Source organism: Mya arenaria, chromosome 10, assembly GCF_026914265.1.
Source record: "Mya arenaria isolate MELC-2E11 chromosome 10, ASM2691426v1".
Lineage (NCBI taxonomy): Eukaryota > Metazoa > Mollusca > Bivalvia > Myida > Myidae > Mya > Mya arenaria.
Window position 1 is genome coordinate 2,466,680 of NC_069131.1, and position 15,901 is coordinate 2,482,580.

The 15,901-nt window shown below is 34.3% G+C and overlaps 1 protein-coding gene across 3 annotated transcripts in view; it reads left to right on the forward strand.

Moving 5' to 3' along the window:
• The first annotated feature begins 6,599 nt into the window (after positions 1-6,599).
• The window catches only part of LOC128204202 (arfGAP with SH3 domain, ANK repeat and PH domain-containing protein-like), a 46,055-nt gene continuing 36,753 nt past the window's right edge, over positions 6,600-15,901 (forward strand). For all 3 annotated transcript variants that reach the window (XM_052905585.1, XM_052905587.1, XM_052905586.1), the window contains exons 1-7: positions 6,600-6,792; positions 9,004-9,076; positions 9,465-9,545; positions 10,856-10,917; positions 13,413-13,537; positions 13,916-14,045; positions 14,948-15,033. In XM_052905585.1, coding sequence (XP_052761545.1) covers positions 6,667-6,792; positions 9,004-9,076; positions 9,465-9,545; positions 10,856-10,917; positions 13,413-13,537; positions 13,916-14,045; positions 14,948-15,033 — 683 coding nt within the window. In that variant the 5' untranslated portion in view covers positions 6,600-6,666. The remainder of the gene's footprint in view (positions 6,793-9,003; positions 9,077-9,464; positions 9,546-10,855; positions 10,918-13,412; positions 13,538-13,915; positions 14,046-14,947; positions 15,034-15,901) is intronic.

Below are 15,901 nucleotides of genomic sequence, written 5' to 3' on the forward strand. Positions count from 1 at the left end.
GGCTACACACAACTAGTAAACTCGACATCCGCACGTAGTACGGTGATCGAACTGTGTGACAATCCTGCAATGCACGCTGAGATGGCACCATAATTCCATGTACAGATATTGTTTGTATGGTGATAAAAAAACAGTACTGTTTAACTCTGACATTACACTCAACAATTAACGAAGTGAAAAGTGCTGCGTATCTATTCAACTTGACGTGAGGAAAGCTCCAAAATGAGATTTATAAGAATTAATATGCTATTGTTTTAGTTTTCCAAAAAGGATGAATAAATGTCGAAAACAATGGGGTTATTATGAAGGATATCGAGTTTAATTTGAAAGAAATGAGCATAAAACACCGTATTTCTACCTTATGAGACTATAACAGATCACAGTAATTCTTTTTTGGCATTCACCAATCATTTAATATTTTTGTGTTTTCAGCTATTAAATACACGGTTACAATCTTGTTATCAGTATTTAATATTTTCCATAAATGCTTATTTAAATTTATTTAGTAAGTAGTTAAAGGTTTATCAGTGAAAACTTATGTTCGCAATACATGTGTATGTATTGATTTTGAATAAGAGTGTCACTTTAATATAATAAATAGCATGTTAATTCCAATGTCAAGTTCAAAGAAGGGTTGAGGGAAGATACAAACTCCCAACCATACATTGGATCCTTTCAAATTCCAAGGTACCGTACAATTGATGTTGATAGTGAAATCCAACTTTTGTTCCACAAGGCATGTTTCTGTCCTGCTTACATCTTGTCTGACAAGGTTTATGAAAATTCCGAAATGAATCTATTCTCGACAAAAATAATTATTTAGATGATGTTAGTAATATTGAAAGTACGCGGTTTGTCGCCTCTTAACTATACTATGACTTTTTCACACATCATACTTCTTCTCATAAATAAATTTGCACCTCTAATTAAAACAAACACACACACACATGTGTACGAGAAAACATTAGTATTTTATGATATTTCATTGCATGAAACAAATATTTCAATGACAATATAAGTGCAAATTTTAACACAATATAAAGAACAAGCTTGGTAAAATCAAATATGAAAGGGGAATGGGCCACGATGTTTGCCAACATCAGTAACTGCCCTCTCCCAAAACGCTACTTAAGATTACCAAGCAAAAGATTTTTTAAACCAAAACTATCAATAAGAGTAAAATCTAATGTATGTTGCATTGTTTAAATGAAAACATAAAATAATAGAAGGTATAGAGGAAGATGTGTAACGAGAAGAAGAAAGATCGAGAGAAGGTGTGCTTCTCATGCCGATTGTCGAATAAGTTGAAAGGTTTTAATAATACCTTGAACTTTACTAATGATAGATACATTATCCTCTACTGAAAGTTTGTCAAACCGAATAGCAGCGTTTTCGTACTAAGCGGATGGAATTTTTGCGTGGTACTGAAGAGATAAAATCGTTGGTCGACGAAAAGTGTTAACCGAAATAAGAATGTTTAAGCATATTTGTCTACATTATGTATGACGTGAAATCTCGAAGGTGTTTTTTAAACAAATCCGAATTTAGATCCATGCAACAGTTTCGTAGCAGCGCATGATGTAACGAGAAGCGACGTTCTCAAAATTAATAAAAATATTGGACGGAGGTTTGTTTAAAATTGATATTTAAGTTTATGCTAGAAAATGGAAAAGGTTGGTAAGTCATTTGTTTCTATACCTAGTGAATTTTACATTAACAAGGGCAACGGTAACGTTGTACGAGTGTATAATACTAAGTGTCTATTCATTGCTGTAAAAGTGTCGTTGCTTCTTAGATTAAAGGATCAGGATAATTGACTGTGTGTGGAAAGTGTGCTGATGAATACGAAGGTTGATCACTACTGGTATGTTTAAGAAACATTAAATTTTGCCTCTTTCTTCTATCGGAAAGTGAATTCCATCCAATTTCCTTAAATAATCTAGCAATTGAAACTGAACGTGTGAGTCCGATCACAATTATTTCTGCTTAATTCGTATTACAGTTTTTTCAAGGGTTCCTTTCGCAAACTTTTCAAATATCCCAGGCTCTTGTGGCGTTCTCAGGGATTGGTGTGAAGTAGGATATATAAGTTTGATTAAGAGTTTTACTATGTAGTTTATATTGTATGTACTGCATAGAACAAAAACGAAATCCATGAAGAACAAACGATGATATGTATATGATGATGTCATGAACTGTCAGGACTCAACGTGACTCCTCCATGTCTGTGATGATTACAAAGCATTAGCGCCGTAGTATCAAACAAGAAAGATGTTCGCTGCTGGTAAGAAATTAAACAAAATATAGCTTTTGAGAGGTTGGATAGTACCAGCCATTGTCTGGACAAGTTGGAAAAATTCTACAAATCAGTTTTGATTCGATAAGTGTAAGTAGATAACGAAGAGAAGACAGTATTTTATAAGACTGTAAGGTAATTAGTTTTCCTAGAAAGTGTATAAGCCTTATCGTTTATATGAATAAGAAACAGAAGAGGGCCTAAAACTGAGTCCTATGGGGCTCAAGTTGTGACTGACTTAAAATTAGTGAAGAATGCATCTATGAAAACTCTTTGAGATGTTTCCAGTGGATAAAGAGATATCCATCTTATTACGCCTCCTACAAATCCATATTCTTGGAGTATAAAGATGAAGCCTCGGTGCCGGAACCCGTCAAAGGACTTTGATATATTACAAATTACAATGCTTGTAGATTGTCTCTCAATGTAGGTATACAATGGCTTAAGATAAGCAAGTATCCAGTTTGTAGAATATATACCAGGATGAATATATACATTCTCTAATCGATCATGTGAAAAGATTAATACAGAGTGGAATATAAACGAAATATGAGGTATTCTTTGGCATTCAATGACTTATTTCATCAGGATCACTTTTTTATATCAAGGATATTAAGGATATTTTTTTCCGAGTTCAAAATTGTGTTAAATCACTAAGATGGTATAATATCATTGTCGATACTCGAAATGGCCTTCGCTGAATCAGTAAATTAGTAAGAATATTCAGTTTGCAATGCAGGCATTGCATTTCTTTTGTTAATGAAGTAAACTCAATTGTTTTGCTCCCTCTTTTACTGAAATATTTCCTTTGTGTAATATTGGTACTAGATAAGGGGATAAGTCAAGTTCAACAATATCCGCTCTATTTATAGACGAGTTATCGTCTATTTTAAGGCTAAATTGTGGTTCAGGCATTTTTATAACTAATGATATTCCAGACATGTTTAATGTTTGCCGATGATGATGCCAATTGCGCTGAAACTGCAATTAAGTTACAACAACAGGTAAACGCAGTCGATCAATTTTGTTTTAATACTGGAATGGAAATAAATCTTGATGAAACTGAAATCATTGTATTCCGTAATGGTGGTCCTCTACGAGCATATAAAAATTGGTTATATCGTGGACAACCAATTAAAACTACTTCTGTATACAAATAAATGGGATTGTCGTTTACTCCACAGTTGTCTTGGAGATCAGCTCATGTTAAACTAGCTTCTCAAGCACAAAAGGTTGTTTTTTTTTAAAAACTTTCAAAAATCGTTTGGTTACTTTCCAGCTGAAGATCTTTTTAAGATGTTTGACACTATGATTAAGCCAGTACTATGTTATGGCTCCCAAGTATAGGGATATGAATATAGCCAAACCATTGAAATGATTCAAAATAAATTTTGTAGACATTTTTTACATATAAGAAAAACTACCAATACGTGTATGGTTTTAGAAGACAGAGGAAGATTACCATTATGTATAACATATTTTACAAATTGTGTAAGGTATTTGTATAAATTATTACCTATGCGATCTGGAAGGTATCCAAGGCAATGTTACATAATGTTAAAGTCCCTTGATGATGCGAGAAGGATCTGTTGGGCTACCAAAGTAAAAAGTCTTCTTTTTACTTATGGCTTTTGGATTTGCTAGGATATCACAAGATGATGGTGTAATTTATTTGTTAAAATGTTCAGGGACAGGATAATTTACTGTTTTACTCAACAATGGCACCTTAATGGGAGTAATGCCAGCCGATGTTACCACTACAGCAACTTTAAGAGTTTACTTAACATCGAACGATATTTGTTGTTAGAGATGCCACTAAAACATAAAATTGGATATGCTAAATTTAGATGTTCTAATCATGATTTGCATATTGAATTTGGAAGGCAATTAAGCATTACACTGCATGATCGATTATGCAATTTCTGTCTACTGAACTATAATATATCTGAAATTGATTGTGAATATCATGCCTTTTTTCTTTGTAAAAATATACACATATAAGGAATCAATATTTGTTAAATTGGTATTTTATCACTCTAGTTGACACGATGCAACGCGAGAGTGTGGTCTTTTGTTGTTGGGGTGGGGGGAACCGGAGTATTCGGAAGAACTCCACTTGTCCGGTATGGTGACCACCAACAAAACTCACACGCGCCAAGGCCGGGAAACGAACTCGGGTCGCCTAGGTGAGAAGCGAGTGCGCTAACCACTACGCTACCCGGACAACATTTTCACTTTGGTGAAATAAATGTTTTTGAGATCGAAAAAAAGACTCCCCGACCCCTATCAAAATGAAATGCTAAAAAGGATTTTAAAATACCATCGTGTTACAATTTTCCGCTATGTTACAGTAACATTATCACCCCGGGGTTTGAAAAAGTGGCACCAATCTCGTCCCCTACTTGATGGCTATAAGTGTTAATTTTGCTCAGTGCAAAAATAATCCTTTCGTTGAATGGTTAAAAATGCAGGTGTCTAAGTCACTTCAAATTAGTTTTGGGTTTTAATTGTATATATATGTTAATGCAAACTGCAATGTCTTTTACCGCATAATATAGTCTGTCTTTTTTCTCTTTTCCTAATGCTAAATGATCTGAAAGTGAGTTCCATAGAATTGAGGCCGGGAAGCTAGATGAGTTTTTTTCGTGACTAAATGTTGTTTTTCTAATTTGAGGTATCAGTAAATATTTAAGTTCTTATTATATGTTTTTAAGTTCATTTGGGCAATCTATAGAAAATAGAGCGACCTTAGCTTAACTTCTTGTTCTATGCGCTTATTTGACCTACTAGCTCCATCCTGTCTCGTCACGTGGTATTTTGCCGCGAGAGTAAAAACACACAGGAGTTAGTTTCATTAAATGAGTGTCAGTTATTGGCATTCTCATGCATCAGAGATTAGATAATGATATATCTGTTGTCATCCTCGGCACCCAGTGTATTATAACCTATATAATATCATATAGGTTTTAATACACTGGGTGCCGAGGATGATCTGATGTACGCATAGGGCGATCGCTCTGGTGTACGAGAATGGTCGGTGGTAAATTGATGATTGATGCTTGACCCAAAAATGGAAAAGCACCGAAGCACATGAACTTTTATTTTTATTTTTCGTTTAAATATAAACATATTGTTGATATTTGCATTATTAGAATATTCTAGGTATGTTTGCATATTACATAACTTGATTGGGATGGCCTCGCTATGTATTTTATTCATGATGATCAACAAAAGGTTGTACATTTGGTATCGAATTCCCTTGATTTGTTGTATATTTTATTATTAGAAAGAGCCTCATTACTGGTTGAGAAGCAGTTTCCGACAAATCGCTTTTTCGCGTACCTTCCTTAGATCTTCATAAAGAATGTACTGCAATTCAGCTATATGGTAACTAGGCAATCAAAAGTTGAAATTCTTACCGAGACACGTAAGAAACTTTTATTATTATTTAATGTTTAATGTTTATTTTTCATTTTGTACACAAACTTGCACGTGGGGGATCTGCACGCGCAGCGTATTGCGCATGCGTGTGAACCTAATTTGCATATCTATGAATAGCTACAAGGTTTTCCCTAATTGACTTATACAAACGATGATCATTGTGTACATATTTGTGAACACTGGTGTCATGCTTGTTTCGCATCCACATTCACTTAAATGTATACAAACACAAGTTTCCATCAGAAATGAATAAAAAAATCATTGATATTCAGTCTCTGCCTGATTTCGAGTATGAATTGAATGTCGTAAATTTTAAGGTTTAAATTTTTTGTAAATGCTGAAAAATTAAATAACATTTCTCTTATTACAGTCTTATATTTAGTTTATTAAATAAACGGATAATACAAACACACAACAGGCACCTCAAATATGCCCCGCATTCGAATTGTCGGGAACTGCTTCTCATCACAAGCTAATCAGAACAACGTAAGTACCCACTTTGCGCCCCTATTAGATACACTATATGTGACGTCACACATGTTAGAAATATATCGACAATAGCAACTTGAGCTGTAGTTATATAAAATGTGAACACTTTCAGTAGATATTTAAACACGTATAAATAATTCAATAAAAACGTTTAAAAACTGTCGGAAACTGCTTCTCAACCAGTATGGAAGAAATGCAAATGCTTATTTTTTAATATTGTCACATAAATATTTTAGTTGTGTACTGGCGCTGACTGTAAAGAGAAGTAACCGCTGCGTGACAATAATAATTATTATAGTAATATGTAGCCTGTGTTACGTTTCTTGCAGTTAATTTACTTGGTGTTCAAATTAATTACAATATATTTCCGGTATTTACGGAAAACAATTTTTGCAATGAATTTTTCGAAGAATTTTCATATATGCAATTAATCTGCAAACATGCCTGAGTCTATTTCTGTGGCAGATTTTATAGACCAAACATGGGAGGATTACAACTCGCCCACAACCTCCACATTCGACAAGAAAATGACAACTTGTCGAAACACTGTATCACAAATTGAGGAAGTGAGTTATGTTAGTTTTTCTGAGTACTAACGGGCTCGGCGAATATCATGATCTGATTATTACTATTGATTGAAAGCTTGTGTTTTATATGCAAGATTTGATAAATGACTGTACATTAGACAATTTAAGGGTCTATTGTCTTTAAGACGGTTTACAGGCCTATTGTCATTTTTTTACTGTTATCTGACATACAAGTTAGAGTTAACCAACAACTGCCAGAACCCTTGCACAGTGCTCTATCTCACTCCCACTCACTTCATTCCCCCAATTATTGAATAAACCTTTCAGGCCAATCCAGGCACTCTTTGCCTTTTATTTCTGACACCAGTAAAGCTAGGTTTCCGCTAGTCCAAATAATTGTACAAATACGGAATTTTTACGTTTTTTGATATGGCAGATCCTTCACGTACAAATTGTGTAGTATCAAAAGTGGGTAGTTATTCCGATCGGGATTCTGGGGTAAAGCATTTAACATCTAAAACATGTCATAAAAACAAGAAATATTACCAGATTATGTTATTTTATATCAGTTTGCATACATAAAAATGTCATATCCTACAAAAAATTATGAGTTTGACATGTTTTTTTCATTTCTTGCTGTCAAAACATAGCGATATATACATGAAGGGCACCTGCATGCATGGCTTCAGGGCATAATTTTTAAACAATCGGAACATTTCGGCCATGGCCGAGTGGTAACGATTGTATTTACAAGGTCTATCTCGAAGCTTGTCGGAGGTGGCCGAGTTATTACAATCGGGTCGAGTTGTTCCGCTTGGCATAATTGTTGTCTGTGCCAGTCAACTTTCGTTTTATTGGAAAGGTAAATAATGTGTTTTAATGCATTAAATGCTTGTTTTGTGCAAAATAACTCTTCACTTACATGGTAAAATATGAATATAAACCTTTATGATCAATTTAAACCATAAAATACCTCACTTAATATAATTTCAATATTTTTCAAAACATCCCCGGTTTTTGCACAAATCCGTTTAGACGTTAGGGATTAGAAGAATCCCGTATAACACGTCTGTAATTTTAGACTAGGTTTCCTCTAGAAATTTCAGAACACATATCTGGAGCAGAGGGTTTGGAGAGATTTTTTTTTTATTTTAGGTATCAAAATGGTTCAATTTCCTGTATTTTAAACACGTTGACAATTCTGCTGCCTTGAAATACAAATTCCTTACTACAATCCGATTTATTGAATTATATTTGCGAAAAAGGTTTGTTTCTCTTCATTTATTTTTGATATTTGTCAAGTATTCCAACCATATATTATTGACTCATAGGTAATTGTTTATATTCAAACCATTGACATCATACCAAACTGTGTAAAACAGGGTGTCTTCATGCCTGAATACAAAAGAGCACATGAATTATGAGATCTAGGTGATTGCCAGTAACAGGTTAGGTAAAAATATCAAGATTAAAGCAACGATACTATGACCTTTACCGTTTCAAAGGCAGCCAGGTCAGCTAAATAATAAGAGAATGCAAATGTGTCTTTTCAGATTGATTTATTTTATTCAAAATAAGTAGAAGGATGATATGTGTCATCTTTTCTTCTCCCATGCTTCTTTTCAATGAATAATTGGTAATCAAAAGGATAATTACGAAATAAAGGCCTGGCGGAACCCTGAGTAAAGTCAACCTCGGTGGAAAAGTGCGCCCAGTGTGGGGCTTGAACCCACAACTTCCAAAACACTAGCACTGCACTCTGACCAACTGGGTTCTGACCAACTGGCTGGGTGTTTTGACAACACACAAAACACTACTCCCCCCACTAAACTGTCAGGCTCATCCAGGCAATTTTGCATCTGTCATACTTAAAACAATGGGCTGATTTCAACCCACACACTACAAACTTTTCTGAAACATATTAATTTCATTTTGGTTAACAGTTAAGACATAAAGTGAGTTTAATAGAATAATGGTAAAAAGTAAATGCACTTTTCTGTATGAAAATCCTTCAGCATCCGAAAAGCAATACTAGGTTTATGTTAAAAATAGTCAACTTTTCTTTTTAAGCCATTCAGTTGTTGAAATGAGAAAAAGCTCTGCACTGGTAAAATGCTTTCTAAAGCAAAGTCTTTTTTAATGCCAAGTACTAAATATAAGAATTGGAACTTATTCATCAACCTTTCCTGGCATTTTTTTCAAATTCTATTTTATTCCTTAAACTAAGTTAGAACATTCTTATTCTTTCAGGAGCTTGATACAGACAGAAGCGAGTTGACAAAGTTGAAAAAATCTGTGCGAGCATTGTACAATTCTACTAGCAGTAAGTGTAAAAAGATACTTTTTGTTAATAAATTACTAACATTTAATGTATGATTTAAACACAGCTACATGTCGACCTTAATTACTCTTAACTAACCCTTTGCAGCGCCTCATTAAGCGCCTGGACACAGGGATGCCCGGGTCAAATAATAGTAATGAACATGTCTCGCGATGTGCTTAAATTGCGGGGTATCATGAAAAATTGATTAAAAAGATATCTGCTGTAAGAAAATATCATAGTCAAATCTGCAAAAGACACATAGTTGGTAGTGTAAAGGTATAATTACTTAAATGAAAGCATTGTCATAAATGGTGACAATTTTTATATTCATTAATTTCACTAGTTTCTGAATATGAATACTTAACATTTGCATTTCTTTTATATTTAGAATATGCACAAAATGAGATGGATATTGCTGACAATTTGGACAGAATCGGAAAAAGTGCCAGTAATAGCCACCGTGAAATAAGTATGTTGTTTTTATTATATGATTTTAAGGAAAAGGCAAGATTAATACTAATGCCATGTAGGGTCTATGTTGTTATGCCAGCTTGGGGTCTAGGTTGTTATGTCAGAGTTTGGTCTAGGTTACCGTGAAATAGGTTGTCAAGACAGGGTGGGGTCTAGGTTACCGTGAAGTAGGTTGTCAAGCTAGGGTGGTGTCTAGGTTACCGTGAAGTAGGGTGCCATGTCCGGGTGGGGTCTGGGTTGTCATGCCAATGTTGGGTTTAGGTTGGCATGTTAGGGTGGAGTCTAGGTTGTCATGCCAATGTGGGGTTTAGGTTGTCATGTTAGGGTGCAATCTAGGTTGTCATGCCAATGTGGGGTTTAGGTTGTCATGTTAGGGTGCAATCTAGGTTGTCATGCTAGGTTGGGGTCTAGGTTGTCATGCCAATGTGGGGTTTAGGTTGTCATGTTAGGGTGCAATCTAGGTTGTCATGTTAGGGTGGAGTCTAGGTTGTCATGCCAATGTTGGGTTTAGGTTGGCATGTTAGGGTGGAGTCTAGGTTGTCATGCCAATGTGGGGTTTAGGTTGTCATGTTAGGGTGGAGTCTAGGTTGTCATGCCAATGTGGGGTTTAGGTTGTCATGTTAGGGTGCAATCTAGGTTGTCATGCTAGGTTGGGGTCTAGGTTGTCATGTTCAAGGCATCAAATAAACAGAAGCGCAATCTGGGATAAAAAACATGAAAACCAGGCAAGATATTCAAGATGTTTATGAAACTTGTTTGCTTTTGGTGTCACCAGTTAAGTATAGTAGACACACAAGAATGGGAATATCATTTTTATATTAAACCTATACTGGCTTTGTTTTCGCTGTTATCACACTTTAAATACCAATTGATAATATCTTGATGAAGTTTAGATTATCCTATTGATTTTGCGGTCATAAGGTCAAAAATCAATGCTGGCATTTGCTCTCCTTACAGGCAACACATTGTCACCTTCGTGCAGGAACGCAATATCTGCTTCTATTTATATATGCACTTATTGAGTTCCTGCTGTTTTGCCGAATTCTGGTTAATGTTTGGCTCTATAGTAACGTAGTGTGGTTAGGAATATAAAATAGAGTAATAATACATTTTTGTCATGTAAGGGTTGAAAAATGATGCACATTGTGTTATATCCCATGGTTTGGTGTTTCTTTTGATTATTTAATAGAACTTTTATGCGAAGTCAAACTTATGGTGATATGTCATGTGAAAATTACCTTTATCTTTTAACAAACTAAAAAACCATACCCAATATGAAACACATTTAAACATTTTACTTTTTTTCAGATGATGCCTTCCATGAGTTCGCCAAGATTACCAAAACGCTTAGTCTGCTTATTGAAGACATGGTAAATAAAAATAAACGGCTTTTGTTCAATTTTGAATGAAAAACTTTGTTATTTCTAGATTTCTGTACAAAAGTACACATTTATATGAAAGATACCATATTAAATAAAAATCTGGGGCTTTTGTTTAATTTTGAATGGGAAACTGAATTTCCCGACTTCTGTCAAAAATATTGTTTGGGTGGAAGGTTTGTTGTTAACAAATGAAAATATTCTGTATATTTTAAACACATTTATATGTAAGATGTCATGATTAGAGGAGGAAGAAGATCTATGAAATTAAAACAAAATCAAAAGAAAACTTATCAAATTTGAAACACAGACTCTAGCAAGATTGAAACTTTGTAACACAGTGGTTTAAGTCAGTGATTTTATCAACTAGGGGGAAATTAATTTTCTCAATTTGGTTTTATATATATATATATATATATAGCATATAAACCAATGATCTCCACTGCGGCTGAATTTGTCAATATTTTTTTAGTAGTTTTTGTTATCAGCAAGTAGGGAAATAATAAGTGTTTTAGAGGCTTATTTATTCAAACTGTTATTATTATTATTTCATTCCTTAATATAAACAAATGAACCTGCTAAAGCAGAGAATGCCCCAGTAAGGTCATTAATGAAGTGGGCTCCCCAGGAACAGATGAATGATCGTGAACCAGAATGCTCAAGAGATGTAACTGTCCTGTGTTCCCAATGTGGAATGACATTTAACCAACTATTAGTCATACATTTATCTACAGTTGAAATCAATTAACAGTGTTCAAACAGCCATAGATATGAGTCCTTTTGAAGATCAAGCTCAAATTCTTACTCAAGTACTTACTATGAGGATTTTTCAAAGATTGCTTACCTATTCCTTTCTGTTTTTAATTTGACTATGAAAATTTAAAAAAAAGTTAAGAGATGACTTACGCTGTTTTAAAAAGTACTGGACTAGCTGTATCCAGAATCATTTATGCTAGAATAAATTATACCTAGAAAAAGGTAGCGATTCAATCTGGAGTAATCTATAAATTTTAATACCTTATTTAAATGGCATATTTAAATGGCATGTTTAAATCATAGAAAAACAAAAAAAGTTTTGAAGTACCGTAAATGACTGGGTATAAGACGATAGGGGGTATTAGACGCAGGGAAAAAAATCTGTGAAAAATCCGAGAAAAAAACTTTTAATCTATGTTTTTGGTTAAAAGACGCATAGAAAAAATGTCAAAATCGTCCGGCATTTTCAGCCACCATGTTTGTTGACAGTGACAAAAAAAATTTTTTTCGTGAAAATGGCGATGGTTATCTTTAAAACCATACTGTAAATGAAGTTATGTTAAGCAAAAAATATTTTGACAGTGCCCAACTTTGCTTTTTTATATGTAAGTTTGATTATTGTTTAATTCAATTTATTATTCAAAATAATATTGAATACCGTAATTCACAAGAGTTCGGACACCATAAATTAATTATTTTTTTCGCTCTCCGAATACATAGAAAATTATCATTTTTACATTTTATTTACATGTTTGTTTAACCTGCCTTTTTTCTTCATGTTTGCTTTTTACCACTTATTAATTTATCCGTAGTAATCAATGGTCATAAACTTATTTATTACGCCTATAAGTGTAAATCCTTCATGAAGTTAATTAAAACACCATTTTATACATGCACTGAACTGAATAAACACATTCTATCGGCTTCAGACTGTGTGACGTCACATAACTTACAGTTATGCCCACGAAGATCTCGTGGAGAGCATGGACATTGCTATGCAGGATTAATGTATAACTGTACAATTATTGCTTCATATAGTCTATAAGTGTGGTACAAGTTTGAAAGCTTATTGGCAGATCGTTTTACAAACATGCCATGTCGATGTTTTCTTAATCCCTTGATTGCCCTTGTTGTTTGTTTAATCCTCAAATAAATATATCACACTTCCTTTTCAACAGGCAATAAATCGTTTAGGATGGGTAGTAACTAATTAAATTGTCACAGTGGTGTATACGGTTAGGTAATCTAGCCAGGCAGTGTAAAGATAAAAATCAATATTCTTCGTCTGTGAAACTTGGTAACTATGAAAGTTATGATTGATGTCCTTTGGGTGTCCGAAAATTAGGTACGCAAAATAAATTATTTTGGGAAATAATTATGGGTGTCCAAATATAAAATATTTTTGTTGAAATTATAAACGTCTTACGATATACCGTATCCCGATCTTCAACTGCCGTTTTAACCCGTATATACTCGATCAATATGACGCGAGTAACATCCCTTTCTACATAAATCTAAAGAAACTCTCGGCTTGAAATTGACATCAGAAAAAAAGTTCAAAAAATTGTTACTGGGTATTATACGCAGGCATTTTTTTGCATCAAAATCTGAGGGAAAAAAGTGCGTCTAATACCCAGTCATTTACGGTAGTTCAATTTTGTCTTTTGTTTATACTAGTAACTGAAATATTTACAATTGTAAAAATGTTTCGACTTTTTGCATGTTTTCAGTCTAAAGGTCTCCACAACAGCCTACAGTATCCGCTCGAGTCCTTCCTGAAGGGGGACATCAAATTAGTGAAGGGCGACCTCAAACGGCCCTTTGATAAGTCGTGGAAGGACTATGAGTCAAAGTTGTAAGTACATAAGGTGAAGCTGGGTTCTTGATATATAATAGTCTTTATACCGTCTCACTTTAGAGCTATTGAGCTCTAATAGGGACACAGTCAGGTGACAGGCTATGGAGCCATTGGTTGTTGACTTGATCCCTGTTACAGTGGGAAAAAGACAGGACATGCCTCTTATAGTGTTGTGTCTCATGTCATGTCTCTTTTCTAGTGTCATGTCATGTGTTGTGTCTTTTTTCCAGTCACACATTGGAGCATGAGCTCTAATAGGGACACTGTCAAGTGTCTCCATATGGAGCCATTGGTTGTGGATTTTGTCCCAGTTACATTCTTTGCTTACTAAAGCTACATAAAACTTGTATTAATAAAACCATATCTTATTTTCAGTGCTAAGCTTGAAAAAGAGGCTAAAAAGAAGGCTAACGATATTGGCCTTTACCGTACAGAGTTGGCGGGGAGTGAGGTAGCAGAGGAGATGGAAAAGGAGAGGAAATTCTTCCAGCTACAGATGTGCATGGTAAGAGCTTGATATACTGAAGATTGTTTCAAATTTGTGACGGTTTAACATAAGCATCCCTGCTGATATACGCCCACCAATTATAAGGCCTGACATATGTGTTTCAGGTTTCTAGTGGCTGAAAAATATTTGGGTTGATCCGTCTGCAATTGTTTTATGCTGGGATCTTGCCCATTTTCAAACTATAAATGTTTATGCTTTGACATCAATACATAAATTCCCATTGAATTTTAAGAAAAGAATCCAATTACTACAGTTGATGGTATCATTATACAGGGCTTTTTCTATAGTACTTATGTGTCCGACTATCGAACCCATTCCCAAAGAAAAATAAGATATTTTTCCCAATCTTCAGGAAAAAAAAATATGGGAGTCTTTTTACCTGTACTGGTTCATTTTCAACATCCTAATAAAAAATGTGATGTTAAGTTTTGGGGATAATTGAAATCAGAAGTCATTGATTTTCCTCACATTCAGAGATCAGTATGAAATATTATTTGTCATGATTTATTTCAATAGATATTTACACCCCAAGGATTGATATTTCAGCCATTTTGGGTCTTTTAATAGGGAAAATAAACTAATATTAAATAATTTCCTCATTCGCAGGAGACTAGACAGCTTGTTCTTTTAACTGTAAAATTTCCCAATTTTGGCATTTTCGCGACGCAATTTTCCCGAAATGTCTAGGGTCCTTTTCTCAAAATGGGCAGAATAAGCATACAGTAAAATGTGCAACCAGAAACATAACTATAATGTGTTGCATAATGAAGCATCTATCTGTGAGTAAACTATTGTATAAACGGAAAAATAAAACAAGCGGTATAATTGATATTCAGTAGAAATATTAATGGGTTTGTAAGCTGGTCAGTTATTTTTACCCATGAATGTTTCTACTGCAGTACCTCATCAAAGTGAATGAGATCAAGACAAAGAAGGGTGTGGATTTGCTCAACTACTTCATGGAATACAACAAAGCTGTCAAACAGTATGTACTTTGTGCAGTTCATGATATGTAGGCATATTTAAGGATTTCCTTTATTATTCAACACCCATTTGGCCAGTTTAATTCAATGCCCATTTGTTCAGTTTAATTCAATTGCCATTTGTTCATTTTAATTCAACGCCCATTTTAATTCAACGCCCATTTGTTCAGTTTAATTCAATTGCCATTTGTTCATTTTAATTCAACGCCCATTTGCTCATTTTAATTCAACGCCCATTTGTTCAGTTAAATGCAACGCCCATTTGCTCATTTTAATTCAACGCCCATTTGTTCAGTTTAATTCAACGCCCATTTGTTCAGTTTAATTCAACGCCCATTTGCTCATTTTAATTCAACGCCCATTTGTTCAGTTAAATGCAAGTCCCATTTGTTCATTTTAATTCAACGCCCATTTGCTCATTTTAATTCAACGCCCATTTGCTCAATTTAATTCAATTCCCATTTATTTACTTTAATTCAACACCCATTTGCTCATTTTAATTCAACGTCCATTTGTTCATTTTAATTCAACGCCCATTTGCTCATTTTAATTCAACGCCCATTTGCTCATTTTAATTCAACGCCCATTTGTTCAGTTTAATTCAATTGCCATTTGTTCATTTTAATTCAACACCCATTTGTTCAGTTAAATGCAACGCCCATTTGTTCAGTTAAATGCAACGCCCATTTGTTCAGTTAAATGCAATTCCCATTTGGCCAGTTTAATTCAAGGCCCCTTTAGCCAGTTTAAGCTAAACAGTTCCTGGTAGATACATGGGTGGATATTTGTGAACTCTGATCATTTTTTGTCCTTGACAACAGTCCTTTTGTTCTCACTTACTTTTATACATTAGCAGTATTTATTAGCAGA